The sequence below is a fragment of the Aspergillus undulatus genome (assembly GCF_047715775.1).
Source record: "Aspergillus undulatus strain CBS 261.88 unplaced genomic scaffold BDV17scaffold_4, whole genome shotgun sequence".
NCBI classification, from domain to species: Eukaryota; Fungi; Ascomycota; class Eurotiomycetes; order Eurotiales; family Aspergillaceae; genus Aspergillus; species Aspergillus undulatus.
The window spans coordinates 439,932-455,587 of NW_027396608.1; the positions used below are offsets into that span (position 1 = coordinate 439,932).

A 15,656-nucleotide genomic window follows, 5' to 3' on the forward strand; every position below is an offset into this window, starting at 1 on the left:
CCGGGTATCTTGGTTCTGTCCAGGGCCTGCCGCGTGCTCTCGTCCACGTCATTGCCATATCTTCAGGAACGGGATCGGTAACGAGAATGCCGCTTCTGACAGGATTCGCTTCAGGATATTTAACCACTCTAAGTCGTGACTGGGTGGCTGTTTGATCCGGGTGTTCACGACCTGACTGATTTCCGTTTTCGGGACTGCGTTCCATCCACACTGTTGCTGTACCTGAGCAGCAAACCGAGGCCTAGACTTTTCTTTCAGCCTTCACTACTGCTACACCTAGCTAGCAGCTACTAGACTCTTCAGCGATGAACACTGCGTTCTAGACTCATGTGGTGATGCTCTTGCTGGTCCGCTGCCGCCTCAGGGTCCAGGAGAACACCCGCATTCTTCCCACCACGATTCCCCACATTCCGCTCGGTTGCAATCGCATGCTCTCGCTAAGCTTGATCTGAACCAATGCGCTTGTGATCTCCATGGCTTGTGACTGATCCGGGGCCACAAAAGGTCTGGGATCAGGATGGATGACGGCATTGCTGAAATGTCCTGAGGAGAGGAAACCCCCGCTCGTCAGGATGGGTACCATCTCCGGAAGTTGAACACCTGTATATTAACCCCAGGAGGACTTCGTAATCTCTTGCAAACTAGCTAGTGGCTTTCGATGAGTGTCGGCAAGCAGCGTCCGCTGCGTGGTCTACCTTCTCAAACATCCTTCAATTCAACAGTTGAATATTGCGAACATGGGGGTTGACGCACATCCATCTGGAGAACACCGCTCGCATCATGATCATCCGCCTATGAATGTCGCCCTGGCGACTCCTCTTTTCGTGCTTGGGGGCGCCATTGTTGTTCTTGCTATCATTCACTTGGTGACAACCCTGCGGAACCGAAGACGACTCCGCGCCATCCTGGAGAATGACAGACAACTGGAGTTCACACGTCAAAGTCGCGTTATGGCATGGCTGAATCGACACTTCTTCTATGCGCCGCTCTTTTCAAAACGGCATAGTAACGAGTTTCGCATCGGGAGACTTCACATGGGAATCGTGCCGCTGCGGCTAGAGGCCCTGCTTATCGTGTTGTTTCTCAGTATAAGCCTTGTCTTCTTCTTCTGCTTGCTCGATTATTGGGAGACCTACGTGGAGTTGATGTATCAGCTCAAGTACGCTGGTGGGCATGTGGCGAGCATGACTATGGCAGTGCTGGTTTTGTCTGCTGGCCGGAACAACCCATTGAGCTGGGGTCTGGGAATCCCATTTAAAGTCTGGAATCTTCTGCATCGATGGGTTGGGCGGCTCATCGTGGTTGGTTCAATCGTACATGTGGCGGGCGCTGTGGCTAGCAAGGCCGCGGAGAGTGAGTTAGCCCTAACACTTGGTGTCCACATCTAACGTGAGCAGTGGGTATGGCTAAAACGATCCATGTCATATGGCACGTTCCGTTTTTTGTCTACGGAATGGTGGTGAGTCCTATCTTTGCCTATATCACATTTTTGTCGACTAACAGACTAACCTTACCAGGCGTTCATCGGATTTGTCGCTATCCTAATCCAGAGCGTTTCTCCACTCCGACATGCTTTCTACGAATCCTTCCTCCACTTGCACATCGCCCTAGCGATCATGTCATTTGTCGGCCTTTGGTACCACCTTCGCGGCCTTACGCAGCAATGGGTGCTTCTCGGTGCCATTGTTCTATGGGCAGTAGAAGTAAGATCCTTCATGCCAGCACTTTGACCAGCAACTAACGTATATAGAGGATCGCCCGCCTCGCAAGCCTTGTATGGCACAACTGGGGATCTGTCCCCACAACCACGCAAGTTGAGTTCCTCGCTGGAAACGTCGTCCGGGCCGAAGTTGCTCTCGCACGGACTATGGAATTTAAAGCCGGCCGATATATGTACCTCTACATCCCGGCCTTGAGCCTTTGGACTTCCCACCCGTTCTCGGTGGCATGGACCTCGACCAAGGGAATAAGCGTCGCCGATAGCGGTAGGACGAACTCGAGCGACTCCGTCAACTCACTGATCAAAACACGGACACAGACGACAGTGTCATTTCTGATCAAGAAGCGCGACGGGCTCACGCGCAAGCTTCTAGAGAAGGCTTCTCAATCCGATAACAACCAGTTCAAGGCTACGATATGGGCTGAGGGGCCGTTTGGTATGTTTACTTCTTCCTTTGCCCACATGATACATCAAGCTGATAATAGTAGGCGGACTTGACACGTTCAATTCATATGGAACGGTGGTACTGATCGCAGGTGGCGTTGGAATTACTCATCCAATGTCCTACATGCACCAATTCCTGGAAGAACTCTCCAATAGGAAAACTGCAGTACGCCGGGTCGTCCTCGTATGGGTTGTTCGCAGTCCCGGTATGTAATCACCTTGCTTGTTTGTGCTCAAACATATCACTGACTCTCGAAGAATGGTTCAATTGGGTCAAACCCTGGATGGAATGGATATACGAACACCATGTCATGCAAGACAAAGGCCGTCCCATCCAGCATTACCCCGACTTCTCAGTCGCCATCAATCTCCACGTCACCGAGGACCGCAAAGACGAGAGCATGTTTGAGAAGAGCGAGGACCCGTCGGCTTTGTATGGGCGCCCTGGTCTTGAATGCTCTACTCACCGCGGGCGGCCCGACCTCTCGAAAACGATTGAGAAGGAGAAGGAGACGCAGAGCGGCGCAATGATCGTTACAGTGTGCGGGCCCGGGAGCTTGTGCGACGATGCCCGGGCTGCTGTTAGGGAGGCGCAAGAGCCCAAAGCAAAAGTCCATTTTCATGAGGAGTCGTTTACATGGTAGTTAGCAAGCTGGCTGGAGCTCTTCACGGCGTTCGGCGTATATATAGTCTTATCATAGCCAATTGAACCTGATTCTCAATTTAACCTAGCCACTCTATCTATCTAGAAGATCTAAAGGACACTCTTACTCTTAATCAAATGCGCATTAACCGGTGTAATCGCCTTCCCCTTGGTGAAAAAGCTCTCAATATTCTCCATCGCCAACCTCTCAAACCCAATATGCGTATCCACCGTGCCACCAGCATTATGGCTCATAACCATAACCCGCGGATGGGCCGCAAGCCTGGGGTGCACATTCGGCTCATCAGCATGAACATCCAATCCAGCCCCAACTAAATGCCCGCTCTCCAGCGCCCCCAAGAGCGCCTCCTCATCCACTAGACTCCCCCTTGCAATATTGATAAACCTCCCTCCCTTCTTGAACTTCGCAAACCTTTCAGCCGTCAAGAGGGTTTCACCAGCAAATGGCGTCGCGACGACGACACAGTCTGCATCACCGAGCAACTCATCAAGACTCTTGTAAAACGTCGCGTTAACAGACCCCTCGATTTCGGCAGACTTCCTAAACAGATCATGATAAAGGATCTTCATCCCGAATGCATCATGGACCTTCTTCGCAATGGTATACCCGATCTGACCGAGCCCAATAATACCCAGGAAGTGACCCCGTGGATTCCGCGCTGTAAGTGGTGAGTTCTGGTGTGCGTCTAAGAAGGCCTTTGGGTTTGAAGATGACGCGGCGCGGTGCGACCACGTTAGGTTCCGGAAGACGGAGAGTAACAGGAAGAGAGTCATGTCCGCGACGGATTCGCTGGAGGCGGCGGCGCCGTTGCAGTAGAGGATTCCTACACGCCATCAAATCAGCCATATATCCTTCAACTTCCCTTGAGAAAGAATGGAAGGAGGGACTCACCACGCTCCGCGAAAACCCCCACATCTGCCCAATCATACCCGGCCCCCGCGGACGCAATAATGCGTACAGATTTCGGCAAAAGGTCAATCAACTCTCGATCCCATCTTCCCATTTCACCACCCGTATTCCAGAAGGGCCGGAAGATGGCGTGGAAGTCGCCCCATCTGCTTTCTTTTAGGGCGCGAATAAACTCGGCGCGGGACCGTTCGTGGGTAGGGGGCCGGATTATTTCGAATTGCGAGGAGAACCAAGAGAAGAGGGTGTGGTTGTATTTTATGGGGTCGCCGATGTGGAGGATTCGGGGTTTGGATGGGGAGGAGGTCATTTTGATGGTTGAGGAAGGTCAGTGGAGACTGGAGAGATTGTGGAGTGGATGGGGGTTCTGGGGAGGAACGGAGTATACGCAGATTGAGATTGAGCTATTTGTAGATGCTGGGGATTGGCATGGGGTTGAATATATGTAGTCTCTATAGATCGGAGAAGCACTTCAATAGCCGGGCTCGGTGTCAAAAGGCCGATTGCCGATGCCCGGGGTTTGACTTTGCCTTTGCAGCTTGCTCGGGGAGGAGGGTGCCGATCCCTTTGTCTCATGAGGGGATTGCAGAGACCGGGAAGCTCTGACTCGTCAATTGGCACAATAATACTCAGGTTAGCTGTTTGCTGGGTCGGAAGTTGGACGTGGTCTGATGTCTACAGTATACTGACAGTGGGCCCTCCCCCGGAGAAGCTCCTGCGTTGCGGGTGGGCATTATATATTTCGGCAGGAAGTTGGAACCCGACTCTGAGGGGTCTCTATAACATGATGATTGTAATACCTTCTTAAACTAAATAAGCACTGATTAGCACTGATTAGCCATTATTCAATTAAGAATCTACCTACGTGCATAAATAATCCAGTAGTCCTCCAACCCCAACCCTCATACTCAACCCCAACTTCTACCATCACCATCACCACCAACCCCCCTTGCCCTAATTCTAAACCCCCTCATACTCATCCTGTGCAGCCCAAACAGCCCACCTCACCAAATCCGCAATCGCCCCAGACACCGCCTCGTATCTTGGAATCTCATGCCCCCCGCCATGATTATACACCTTCCTCTTCTTTTTAACGCACACCTCGCTGAGCTGAATCCCAGCTACATATCGCGGGTCGCGCTCGCCGTAGATGTGGACTGTTGGAATGGAAACCTTTACCGAGCCGACAATCTCGCGCCGGATTTCGTCTTCTGCGTGGAAGGATAGGGAGAGTGAGTCTAGGTGGGTGTTGTTGTGCGTGTGCGGTTGGGGCTCAAACGTGAAGGGGGAGAGACTCAGACCGAGGTTGTGTGTTGGCGTTGCGAGAGGTGTAGGATATGGATTCTGTATAGAAAAGTCAAGTGGACTGCCTGTCCATCGCGCAGACCCACGAGAGAGAATACTCTCCGAAGAAGCCATGCTCGAAAGCACCGCTCTCGATTCATCATCCCGCGCTTTCGTCAAGGGCGATATGCTGTATCCGATTTCTTCGAGGAGTTGGTGTGGCGCGCCGCCGCAGATGAAGATTGCGGATTTGAAGGGAGGTGGTGGCATCTTATCTTTTTCATCGCTAGTTCTTAACATACCACTAGGCTCGTCTTGCTCTTCCTCTGGGGATGGCAACGGCGCGGCCGCTTGCGCTGGCGACTTGCATCCCGCTTTTCGACGTTGATTGCCAACCTCAACAGCATGCAACAGCAACGCCGTAACAGCCACACTAGCACCTTGCGAGAACGTCAAGACGAGATCGTACGGTCCGCGCTCCCTAGTCACAGATTCTAGCCACGACTGCGTTTGATGTATAGTATTTAACGTCTTGTTGTCCGATGCCTCGGTCTCAGTCTCGGTATCGGCGTAGAAGGAGTAGTACGGCGCCCGGTAGAAGAGGTCTAGGCCAGGCGCGGGACCGCAGGGGTAGGGACCGTCGATGAAGTCGAATGTTAGGTTTAGGTCAGTGAGGCGGGAGCGGATGGATGCTGTGCTTTAAGGTCAGTATAGGTATGGATCCGAAATGAGGTTAGTTGGTATTTGGTAGAGGTGAGTAGGTAGTCAGGGTAGTGTAGTAGGTAGGGCTGAGATTCGGGAGGGGATTGATAGAGACTAGACGGGACTAACTGACATGTTTGAGATCTGAAGATGGCACCGCTTGAGCCGCGGCCGTGGAGGCAGAGGACCTTCATCGTAATGCACTTCGTATTCTATGGAGTAGAGTGATCTGTAGTGGTTCTTGGATGTGGGGAAGGGAGAAGATGTTGGGGAATGAGTGAGAAGCCTAGGCTGATTTGATCTGCTCCTTGCACAAGTTGATGAACAGCTGCAAAAGCAAAGAACTAATGGAGAGAGGTGACTGGGTAAGATCAGCTGCAGGAGGTCATGCACGCAGGGCAAACAATGAAGAAGGCCCGGTGGCCGGAAAGTTTCAGTCTCACACCTGACTCTTGCAAGTCGTACAGAAAAGGCCAAAGAGGAATGATATCACATTCTAGGTTACTAACTGCTGTTGATATCTAAGGAGTGTGATGGGTAAGCCGAACATAGAACACGTAACATAAGGCAAGTCAAGTCAAGTCAGGTAGGGTAGACTGTGTTGAATCAGTCCACTGGGTCAAGCATTGTTGAGCATGCTATTGCTCTCAGAAGTCACCTCCGCTATTTCTTCTCCGTCACCACGCTCGCATTCATGCTTTCCTCGACGCTGGCATTGGCGCTCATTGAGATGGGGGTCAGGCTTCGTAGTCCAGCCCTCATCTCCGCGTCCTCCATTGTCAGCGTTGCGTTCTTGCCTGTGCCGATGCCGAATCGCCGCTTGGCTGCCTTCCAGCTTTCCACCAGCACGAGGTAGACCACCACGCAGCCAAAGACTACTCCCCAATGCCAGGTAATGCCTTGGTGCTTGAAAACTACGCGGTTGACCTCGGGGAGATAGATCACCGGGAAGGCGATCACGAACCCTGCGATAACAGCCCAGAACAGGAACTGGTTTCGCCAAACTGAGTTGAAAACGGACAATTTGCCTGGGTTTCGGTCAGGGTCGAGGTTGAAGAGGGATCGCGAGAAATGCTTGACTTCCCATGCCGTAACGAGCAGAAGGAAAGTAAGCACTGCGTAAGTTGTAGCCCGCGCTTCGAAGACGTTTCCGCAGCTGCTGTTCCAGCCTTCGTTGCAGCCGTGTCCCATGCTTGCCGTACCCTCGCCGGCTCCGTAGATGACAATCACAAACGCCACAAGACAGAGTGAGCCCATGAATGTGCCGTAGACCATTTTGTCCGTGATCAGCTCGCGGGTAAAGACACCGATCTTCAGATCATGCGGTGGCCGATACATGATATCTGGCTGAGCTTCCTCCAGACCAAGCCCTAGAGCCAGGAAGGAAGAGGTCACCAGGTTGGCCCAAAGGATTTCCAAAGGCGACAGAGGGAAAATCGAGTTTCCCTCCTCATCTTTGAAGGCCAGAGCTATCAACAGAAGAATGACCTGGGCAATGTTGGAAATCAACAAATGCATGAGAAACTGTCAAGTTAGCCGCTTTCTTTCAACCAATCGAATAGACGTACCTTCTGGATATTGTCGAACAGACGTCGGCCTTCTTCAACGGCTTTGACGATAGATGCAAAGTTGTCGTCAGTCAGAACCATGTCGGCTGCTTCCTTGGCGACATCGCTACCGTTCTTTCCCATGGCTATTCCTACATCAGCCCTTTTCAATGCGGGCGAGTCGTTGACGCCGTCACCGGTCATCACGCAGAAAGCACTCCGTCGATGCATCGCTTCAACCATGCGGACCTTCGTGGTCGGACTGCACCGCGCGATAACCAGTGGTAGCTGCTCAATCGCATCGACATCTGCGTCTGATAAGCGATCGAATTCTTTTGCAGCCATGACCAGGCGACTCGAGGCCGCGTTGACAACGGGATCAAGAATACCCACTTCCGACGCTATGGCAGTCGCGGTACGGATATGGTCGCCCGTAAGCATGTGGACTGTAATCCCAGCCATTTGACACTTCCGTACGGCTGCCGCCGTCTCAAGGCGAGGCGGATCATACAGTCCTATCAGGCCGCCAAACTTCAAATGGGATTCAGCGTTGTTGCGAGGCACTATTTGAGGCTCATCGCCCAAAGGGCATTTTTTGAAGGCGATACAAAGCACGCGCAGTCCTTCGCCAGCCATTCGTTCTGCTGTCTCTTGGATGACTTCTTTCTCCGCGTCACTGATGTCGAGACTGGAGATGAGTGCCTCTGGTGCGCCCTTGGAATAAACTTCATTAAACTGTGCATGTCGATTGGTATACACAACTGTCATCTTTTTGACTGAAGAATCGAAAGGATATTCGGTGTGAAGGGTAAGATCTCTGTCTCGAACAATGTTGGCTTTGTCGTAGCCGAATCGCATGGAGAAGACCCGGAGGGCTATCTCGGTAGGCTCTCCCACAGCAGTCCAATCACCCTCGGCTACCTGAGTAGGCACTCCATCTTCAGGAGCAGACTGGGTGATGTTGTGGACGATGGAAAGATTGCACAGCGAGAGGGCCGTAATAAAGGTATTCGACGCCTCGTCTTGAATGTCCTTCGGACCTATATCTTTGCCATCAAAACGGACAACTCCGCTTGAGGGATCGAATGGATTGGTGGTCTGGTGAACGGTCAAGATACCGGTATCTGGAATCCAGGCGGTACGCGCAACCATCTTGCCCTGCGTTAGGGTACCGGTCTTGTCCGAGCAGATGTTGGTGACACCGCCGACGGCTTCAAGGCATTGCAATTTTCGAACAATGACATTACCTCTTGCCATTGCCTTGGTGCCAACAGCCATAGTAATCGTGAGCACGGCAATCAGCGACTCAGGCACAACGGCCACCGCCACGCAAATTCCATAGATGAGTACCTCTCCCTGGATATCCCATACATTGACCGAAAAGACAATTATGGCAAGAAGGACCGCAAGTGCAAAGAGCAGTAAGGCGAACTTGCTGAGTTTGACCTGTAATGGAGTCCCAACAAGACCAAGAATGTTCTTTACGGTGGCCATTACGCGGCGATATAGGCGAACAATAATGTTCGCACCGTCGTGCTCGACCTTATCCTGGAGCAGTTGAGCGATCTTTCCAACCTCGGTGTTCATTCCAGTGGCAGTGATAACACCAGTCGCTCGACCCTGAGTGGTGCTACAACCAGAGTACGCCATATTGGTCCTATCTCCTATTGGCATGTCCGGAGAGGTGAGAGTAACGTGCGGGGTCTTTGCTACGGGTAGAGATTCTCCGGTCAATAGCGCTTCATCCATTGAAACATTCATGCCTTCGAACAGTCTCATATCCGCTGGAACGATATCGCCGACAGCAAGTTGCACAATATCCCCGACCACAAGTGATTCGGCTTTTACAGACGTGACATGACCGTTCCGCAAGGCTTTGCAGATTGGGGCAGACAGTCGCTGCAAGGAGAGAATATCCTTCTCTGCACGGTAGTCTTGCACGAATCTAACCGCAGTTAGAAAGGTAATCTAAGGAGTTGGAAAGTCTTACCCCACGACAATATTGAGGAGGATGACCGCGGTAATCACGCCTCCCTCAATATAGTCATTGATACCGAAGGAGACTCCCATGACGATGACCAGAATCTAAGTATAACAGTTAACAATGGTGCCTGCACTGCGAGACGGCAGTTTCTGATGTACGGGCTGAGGTCATACTAAAGTTAAACTGTTGGAGACTTGCCTCAGGAGGATCTTCCATACAGATAGTCCTTCCATCGACCCGACACTGTTGGGCCCATCCCGCTCAAGGCGAGAAGAGGCCTCTGCATCTGAGAGTCCATGTCTGCAATAGTCAGCTTCTACTTCCGCACGAAAGATGGGTCAAACATACTGAAGGTCAACACCGAGAAAGGCTGACAGGCTGGAAGGGTCGACAGTGTGAGCATGTTCGGTGGGCGTCGAAAGATGCTCCTCAAAATGGCGGGTTGGCGTAGCCGGGTGATGCTCGTCTAGAGATTTTCCGGGTCTATGCGAGGCAGCTTTCTCGAGATCGGGCGTATCTTTTACATCTCTTGGATGACTATGGTGTTGTGAATTGTGCTCCTGCGTGTAAGCACATATAGGAGGCTCCGTCGATTCCTCGACATCAAGTGGAGCGTTGTCTATGCCCATTCAAGTGAAGGTACGGTAGAATGGAGGAGCTCGTGTGACGAAAGTGGCCGCAGATGCTGTAAGAGAGGCAAAAGATCCGAGTACCACCAGGGCTAAGCAGACAAAGAGAAGAAGAGATTGGTAACCGAGCTAGTCAGGACTGGGAAGATTCAGCACAGCCAGGCAGTACCTACTTATAGTCTGACAGGGGATCTCGGCAGATGGCGGGGATGGACATGACCAAGAATCACGGCATGAGGGGTATCATTGCTGCACCATTCACGATAGGCTCCCGAAACCTTCGTGGATTCTGGGACGATGCCGGTATCTTGGCCGATTGCATCACAGCCATCAGCACTTCACATTTCGACCATCATTAATCAAGCCACTAAGGGCTTGGGCGCAACAGCGGATTGGGTGTAGGCGAGTCTGGGGAACTGTCTAGCGGAGACTACGCCTCAAACGATCAGTCGTGGCCATTTTGCCGGAGTGAAATGGTGAAGGCGACCAGTCAAGATGCTGCAGGATGGGTGCGAGTGTTGAGGTTGGAGGCGGACCCCGGTAGCCGACGGCACGTGCCTTGTTGGATGCTGCCATTTGAAGCCACTCTTTATCTGTCGAACTTCCCAAGGTTCATCCTCAACGTCCCCCGCTGTCAACATATCAAAGCTTCTACACCTCGTCACTTGACTTCGAGCCCGCCCAAATCCCACGGCCAAAAACCCCAAGCTTCGTTTGCACGTTCTCTGGGCGGGCTGCGCATGTCTTCACTCCATGCTACTCGCCTTTCCCGATCTCGGCCGTCTTGGAGATCGGTCAATGTCGCCGATACGGCCTACCCCACGAACAGCATCTGCAAGTCGCAGGGATCGCGTTTACAAGGTACAAATAAGCCGTTCATTTCTCTCGAGCTATCAAAAGGACCATGTTGCGCTCAATTTTTGCCCAAAATATCGTATATATTACGTCCCAACCTTCTCATAGACGACGTGGAAACCTTAAGTGTCCCGACCATACATTATAATATCCCCGCGGGCCCTGGACCACTAGGTCTGGTACTCACCAGTGAAGAGAGTCTGGTACAAAGTAAACCATAAGAGTCAATAAATGCATCCATGAATTGCAGAGCTTGTATGGAAGTTCAGCATGTGCCCATGAGTGACCCGTGATGTTGTACTCCCGGCAGATTCTCTGCACAGAAACGGGAGTCTGGATCTTCCCGCCAAGAATATCCAACATGCTATCTTGCATGCTATCTTGGGAGGGCAGAGTATTCCGTGGCTATCGAAGTCATCTGATGCGATTTCCATGTCTCCGCCATGACGCTTGGCCGCAGCCTGAGGTAAGGTAAGGTATTAAGCCTGAGGCAGAAATATATTTTAAGGCACCAAGGACTGGCCAATCAGCAGCTGGCCCGCACTCTCCGCCAGATTCAGTCAAAATTTCGAGCTCCAGGGCAGGCTTCAAGGTTCCTCAACCACTCCGACACGGTGCCAGATAGTTTTGTCTTCTCCCGGGAAGCTCTCCTTCATAGCACTCACCGCCAATTATTGTGAGGCATCCGTCATTTTGAAACCACCGCCGAGGATTGCACAATGGGAGGCCCGATTGCCGCTCTTCACCCCCTCGACCGCGCTGATGGTTCGGCCTCATACAAATGCCCTTCGACTGGGTCAAATATCCTTGGCTCAGTCAATGCTCCTATCGAACTACCCGGACGCCGAGATGCTTTGAAGCCGGAAGAAGCGACCATTGAAGTTTTCGTGAAGCCAGGTACCGCTCCTGGCGGCGTTGGGGAACGATACGTGGAGGGCATACTACGAGAAGCACTGGGTCGAATGATCTTGGGACGAGAAAAGGGATACGCGAGGAGAGGTGTTGTGATTACTTTAGCTATACTCGGAGGGGAAAGTGTTGGGAGAGGCGGATCGGTAAGTCGACGACTGGTTGCAAAGTGTGGACGATGGCTCACCATTGATGATAAACAGTATCTTCCCTTGCTTCCAGCGCTCCTTCATACTGCCATTCTCGCTCTACTATCGGCCTCTGTTCCCTTGTCCGCTACATTGTCTGCCACCATGCTCGCCATTAAATCGTCCGGTGAAATCGTTACCGAACCATCCGCGAAAGAGGCAGTCACCTCGACATCTCTCCACGTCCTAGCATTTACATCCAAAGGACATCTATTGCTCAACGAGAGCGAAGGCGCATTTGAATTCGATGCCTGGGAGGAGGTCTACGAGCGTGCATTGGCCATCTGTCGCGGAAGCTCAGCTCTCAGCTCTGACGGCGATGTTGCCATGACCGAGAATGTGGAGAGCCAGCCACTCGAGGGATTCGTGCGCGATGCAGTTCAGGACCAAATTTATTCCGACTATGCTTGGAAGATTGGAGCTGCTTGATTGGGGCATGTGTCATCAATTACAGAGCAATTAACCCAGCGCGCAATATGCCGTCGCTCCTGTGCTGCACTGGGCCCACTCCAATAGAGACACAACAACCTATCCGTACAACCTCGTGTCTCACAGCAGCCTTCACATGCTGGGGAACCATCACAACCTTGATGGCTTCCGTCCATCTGATTGGGACACGCTGAGCCTATCGGCAAGCGACCTCAACTTTCTGCAGCGGATTGGTGGATATCGACTGGATGGCTCAGGAAATTGGGGTCTATCATCCTGGAATGCGGGGATACCGAATCACTGGTTGCTGACGTGGGATGCTCCTAAGCAAACTCAAAGAAGCTAGCTGTAGTAGTCGAGTCACATTATGCTGAAGAGGGAACTCGAACAATACTACCAAGGATCATTTAGCCGATGTATGACCTGGGACATGGTGCCGTTTTCGATCAGATGCTTGTATCGATAATTTCCCATAACCTCAGCAATGTATGACAGATCGTCACCACTAGTGCTGCAGTCAGAGACTATAGATTTCTTTGCAAAGGCGAATAATTACTCCGCAGGTTTGTAGCAGTTACGATGCTTCATGAGGATTGTGTTCGCGCGAACAACGCAGATATTGCAGACCGCATTGGAACGCCGCGGAGTGTTCTTTGAGCCGGAGCGGAGGCGAGTTCGGGCATTTTCCCAGAGCCAAGTGGGGGAGCAATTTCACTTCTTTAAATCTCCCAGAAATCTCCCACTCCTCGCAGCGACCACCATCAGGATCACTCATCTCTCACTAAGCTCTGGTCAGCTTATCCCTCGTGTTGCTAGTCTCCGCCCAAACCCCGATACGTCCGAACTCGGCTGGCGCACCGCCAATTCTCCCATCTTCCACTGCTGTCGGAGTACCGGATTACAGCCAGCCCAGTTCTGTCTGACAGCTGCGAACACGTCAACCTTTTCGGGCTTATAGATTCTCGCTCACCCTTCCATGGCTTCCACCGGCTTCCGTCATGATTCTATAAATTCCCAATCTGAACACGTTCCCGAAGAGCCCTGCTCACCATCGACCGACTCCGCAGCCCCACCATTATCAGACCCATCTCCTCCGACTCCGAAGTCGACGACTGTCGGAGCTTCGCTCTTGCGCGACTATGCCTTCCACATAGATCCTTCTCAAACTCCCAACGAAGTCGGCCGGAGGGCCTCCGCTCAAGATTCCGTCAAACCCGCTGCAGGCGCTGCATCACCGAACCCTGTGCAACCGCGACAAGATCAAACTATCTCATCCACTCCCTCCGCATTGTCCTCATCTTTCCTCCCCTTCCGCGCAGCGCCCTCGCTGAACCGGCATAATCGGAACGCTATCTCCTGCGACTTGATACCCAGACAGACAATCATGAAAGCCCTCGCGTCCCGACCTTCATCGAGCAACCATAATTCCAACATGCCGCTGGCGGCGTCCTTTGGTCTTCAGAGTCCAACTTCTCCAAACAGCCCCCCGGAGGATGCGGACCGTCGACCACGTACATCGGCGTCACAGAAGCTCTCTGCGGCCCTCTCAAATTTACAGCTCGCACCTTACGATGAGCGCAATCCGTCCACGCGCCTGATCATGCAGTCACCATGTTTCTTCCATAAACGATTCGATGATGCGGTGAACCTGGAAAAAGTGCTAGAGGAGATAACGGATGATGAATGGCTATCACACTCTCGGCTTCTACAGACGGCAACGGGCGTCCGAGAAGTCTCAAAGCAACTTCAGCGCCGACCGATCAAGCGCGCTGTCCGAAATGTTATGATCGTTACAAAGGCGCGTGATAATAGCCTAGTTCATCTGACAAGAGAACTTGCAGAGTGGTTGCTATCGACGCCACGTTACGGAAGCGATAACGGAGTTAATGTATATGTGGATGCCAAATTACGGCATTCAAAGCGATTTGATGCGCAGGGTCTGATCCACAAGAACTCGGCTTATGAGCATATGCTTCGATATTGGACCCCGGACCTTTGTTGGACATCTCCAGAGAAGTTCGACCTTGTCCTCACACTAGGCGGAGATGGTACCGTCCTTTTCACATCCTGGTTGTTCCAACGCATTGTCCCGCCTGTGCTCTGCTTCTCTCTCGGGAGCCTGGGGTTCCTCACAAATTTTGAGTTCGAGAATTATAAGTCGCATCTGAACGCAGTCATGGGAGATGTCGGTATGCGGGTCAACCTCCGAATGCGATTCACCTGTACAGTTTTCCGCAAAGACCGGAGTAAGGGCGCGGAAGCCGGCGCGGTGGAAGAAGGCGAGCAATTCGAGGTGCTCAATGAGCTGGTCATTGACCGCGGGCCCTCACCCTACGTCTCGAACCTTGAGCTATACGCAGACAACGACCTGCTCACTGTTGTCCAAGCGGACGGCTGTATCTTCTCCACACCAACTGGTATGTCTCACTCAATACTACGTGACCTCATCTAACATTCTGCAGGCTCCACTGCCTACTCACTATCCGCTGGCGGCTCTCTCATCCACCCTTCTATTCCTGGCATCCTCCTCACCCCTATCTGCCCTCATACCCTCTCCTTCCGGCCTATGGTCCTCTCCGACTCTCTTCTCCTCCGCATCGCCGTACCGGCAGGTTCCCGGTCAACAGCATACTGCTCCTTCGACGGCAAAGGCCGCGTCGAGCTCCGCCAAGGCGACTACGTCACCGTCGAAGCAAGCCAATACCCCTTCCCCACCGTCGTCGCCAACAACGGCGAATGGTTCCAGAGCATCCAGCGCGCCCTCCGCTGGAACACCCGCGGTGCGGTCCAAAAGAGCTGGCACAGTGCCGACGGGTCGATGGATCCCGCCGATGAAGAGAACGAGGATGAAGAGTGGGACATCGATACCGATGCCGGGTATAACGGGACCGATAGTGGGCTTGGACCCAGCGAAGACGGCGATACGGGGACTAATAGTCCCATGAAGCGGCAGATGAGCATGCTTGGTATGAGTTGAGCTAGCCTCCTGCGGACCACTTACAAAGTATATATATTTTCATTGGATATTTCATAGCCATGCTGGACTCGGCTTGGACTTGGTCTTGGACTTGGACTTCAACTATCTTGGTTACACGGGCATCGGTATGTGGGCTGTTGGCGCTTTCGGGTTTAGGGTTTTGTTGGTTCCTAGCGATGATAGACATACATTTTACAAGGCCATCCTGGCAATGGCGTTTCTGGGCACTCCTCCACTCACACCATCCTTATCATTAAGCTATACAAACTCGAGGCGCTGATGGTAGATGAATGACGTCGGCCGGGATGGATGGAAGAACGTTCAGCCCATCGAAAAAGGAAGGCGTAACCCGCGCCCTAGGCGGCTCGGGCCAGGGAAGGTCCCCCGGGGGGGGGGGGGTTGTTTTCTCGTTTGAAC

The 15,656-nt window shown here is 52.5% G+C and overlaps 7 protein-coding genes across 7 annotated transcripts; 4 read left to right on the forward strand and 3 right to left on the reverse strand.

Annotated features, from left to right (window-relative positions):
- The first annotated feature begins 328 nt into the window (after window positions 1-328).
- On the forward strand, window positions 329-2,863 carry BDV17DRAFT_145767 (ferric reductase family protein). Its single transcript, XM_073754389.1, has 6 exons — window positions 329-1,353; window positions 1,398-1,459; window positions 1,518-1,703; window positions 1,751-2,156; window positions 2,209-2,370; window positions 2,423-2,863. Exons 1-6 carry the CDS (start codon window positions 738-740, stop codon window positions 2,806-2,808), a joined length of 1,818 nt encoding a protein of 605 aa, XP_073619877.1. The 5' UTR covers window positions 329-737; the 3' UTR covers window positions 2,809-2,863.
- BDV17DRAFT_145936 (D-mandelate dehydrogenase-like dehydrogenase) lies at window positions 2,864-4,301 on the reverse strand. The gene is made up of 2 exons (XM_073754392.1): window positions 3,721-4,301; window positions 2,864-3,652 (listed from the first exon to the last, which is right to left on the reverse strand). The coding sequence occupies exons 1-2, from the start codon at window positions 4,043-4,045 to the stop codon at window positions 2,919-2,921; spliced, it is 1,059 nt and encodes a 352-aa protein (XP_073619878.1). The 5' UTR covers window positions 4,046-4,301; the 3' UTR covers window positions 2,864-2,918.
- Window positions 4,302-4,695: 394 nt separating this feature from the next.
- Window positions 4,696-5,915, reverse strand: BDV17DRAFT_287408 (putative EF-hand calcium-binding domain protein; the record flags this gene model as incomplete). The annotated part of the gene is made up of 2 exons (XM_073761169.1): window positions 4,696-5,711; window positions 5,855-5,915. 2 exons carry the CDS (start codon window positions 5,913-5,915, stop codon window positions 4,696-4,698), a joined length of 1,077 nt encoding a protein of 358 aa, XP_073619879.1.
- Window positions 5,916-6,384: 469 nt separating this feature from the next.
- Window positions 6,385-9,881, reverse strand: BDV17DRAFT_287409 (putative potassium/sodium P-type ATPase; the record flags this gene model as incomplete). Its single annotated transcript, XM_073761170.1, has 5 exons — window positions 6,385-7,245; window positions 7,290-9,213; window positions 9,259-9,353; window positions 9,426-9,552; window positions 9,601-9,881. The coding sequence occupies 5 exons, from the start codon at window positions 9,879-9,881 to the stop codon at window positions 6,385-6,387; spliced, it is 3,288 nt and encodes a 1,095-aa protein (XP_073619880.1).
- A 69-nt stretch (window positions 9,882-9,950) lies between these two features.
- BDV17DRAFT_252690 (uncharacterized protein) lies at window positions 9,951-11,111 on the forward strand. The gene is made up of 2 exons (XM_073756574.1): window positions 9,951-9,973; window positions 10,055-11,111. Exon 2 carries the CDS (start codon window positions 10,355-10,357, stop codon window positions 10,955-10,957), a length of 603 nt encoding a protein of 200 aa, XP_073619881.1. The 5' UTR covers window positions 9,951-9,973; window positions 10,055-10,354; the 3' UTR covers window positions 10,958-11,111.
- Window positions 11,112-11,336: 225 nt separating this feature from the next.
- BDV17DRAFT_252691 (putative exosome complex subunit Rrp46) lies at window positions 11,337-12,960 on the forward strand. Its single transcript, XM_073756575.1, has 2 exons — window positions 11,337-11,791; window positions 11,849-12,960. Exons 1-2 carry the CDS (start codon window positions 11,456-11,458, stop codon window positions 12,260-12,262), a joined length of 750 nt encoding a protein of 249 aa, XP_073619882.1. The 5' UTR covers window positions 11,337-11,455; the 3' UTR covers window positions 12,263-12,960.
- Window positions 12,961-12,999: 39 nt separating this feature from the next.
- BDV17DRAFT_252693 (putative NAD+ kinase Utr1) lies at window positions 13,000-15,426 on the forward strand. Its single transcript, XM_073756576.1, has 2 exons — window positions 13,000-14,679; window positions 14,725-15,426. Exons 1-2 carry the CDS (start codon window positions 13,239-13,241, stop codon window positions 15,237-15,239), a joined length of 1,956 nt encoding a protein of 651 aa, XP_073619883.1. The 5' UTR covers window positions 13,000-13,238; the 3' UTR covers window positions 15,240-15,426.
- Window positions 15,427-15,656: the final 230 nt, after the last annotated feature.

What these genes read in the sequence shown, in the direction of transcription:
- BDV17DRAFT_145767 (XM_073754389.1), top strand. Translation starts at nt 738, where the DNA reads ATGGGGGTTGACGCACATCCATCTGGAGAACACCGCTCGCATCATGAT. An exon ending in TTGTTCTATGGGCAGTAGAA is followed by an intron (nt 1,704 to 1,750) that starts GTAAGATCCTTC and finishes TAACGTATATAG; the next exon opens with AGGATCGCCCGCCTCGCAAG. An exon ending in ATGGGCTGAGGGGCCGTTTG is followed by an intron (nt 2,157 to 2,208) that starts GTATGTTTACTT and finishes TGATAATAGTAG; the next exon opens with GCGGACTTGACACGTTCAAT.
- BDV17DRAFT_145936 (XM_073754392.1), bottom strand. Translation starts at nt 4,045, where the DNA reads ATGACCTCCTCCCCATCCAAACCCCGAATCCTCCACATCGGCGACCCC. An exon ending in GGGGGTTTTCGCGGAGCGTG is followed by an intron (nt 3,653 to 3,720) that starts GTGAGTCCCTCC and finishes GATGGCGTGTAG; the next exon opens with GAATCCTCTACTGCAACGGC.
- BDV17DRAFT_252691 (XM_073756575.1), top strand. Translation starts at nt 11,456, where the DNA reads ATGGGAGGCCCGATTGCCGCTCTTCACCCCCTCGACCGCGCTGATGGT. An exon ending in GTGTTGGGAGAGGCGGATCG is followed by an intron (nt 11,792 to 11,848) that starts GTAAGTCGACGA and finishes GATGATAAACAG; the next exon opens with TATCTTCCCTTGCTTCCAGC.
- BDV17DRAFT_252693 (XM_073756576.1), top strand. Translation starts at nt 13,239, where the DNA reads ATGGCTTCCACCGGCTTCCGTCATGATTCTATAAATTCCCAATCTGAA. An exon ending in TATCTTCTCCACACCAACTG is followed by an intron (nt 14,680 to 14,724) that starts GTATGTCTCACT and finishes AACATTCTGCAG; the next exon opens with GCTCCACTGCCTACTCACTA.
- BDV17DRAFT_252690 (XM_073756574.1), top strand. Translation starts at nt 10,355, where the DNA reads ATGGTGAAGGCGACCAGTCAAGATGCTGCAGGATGGGTGCGAGTGTTG.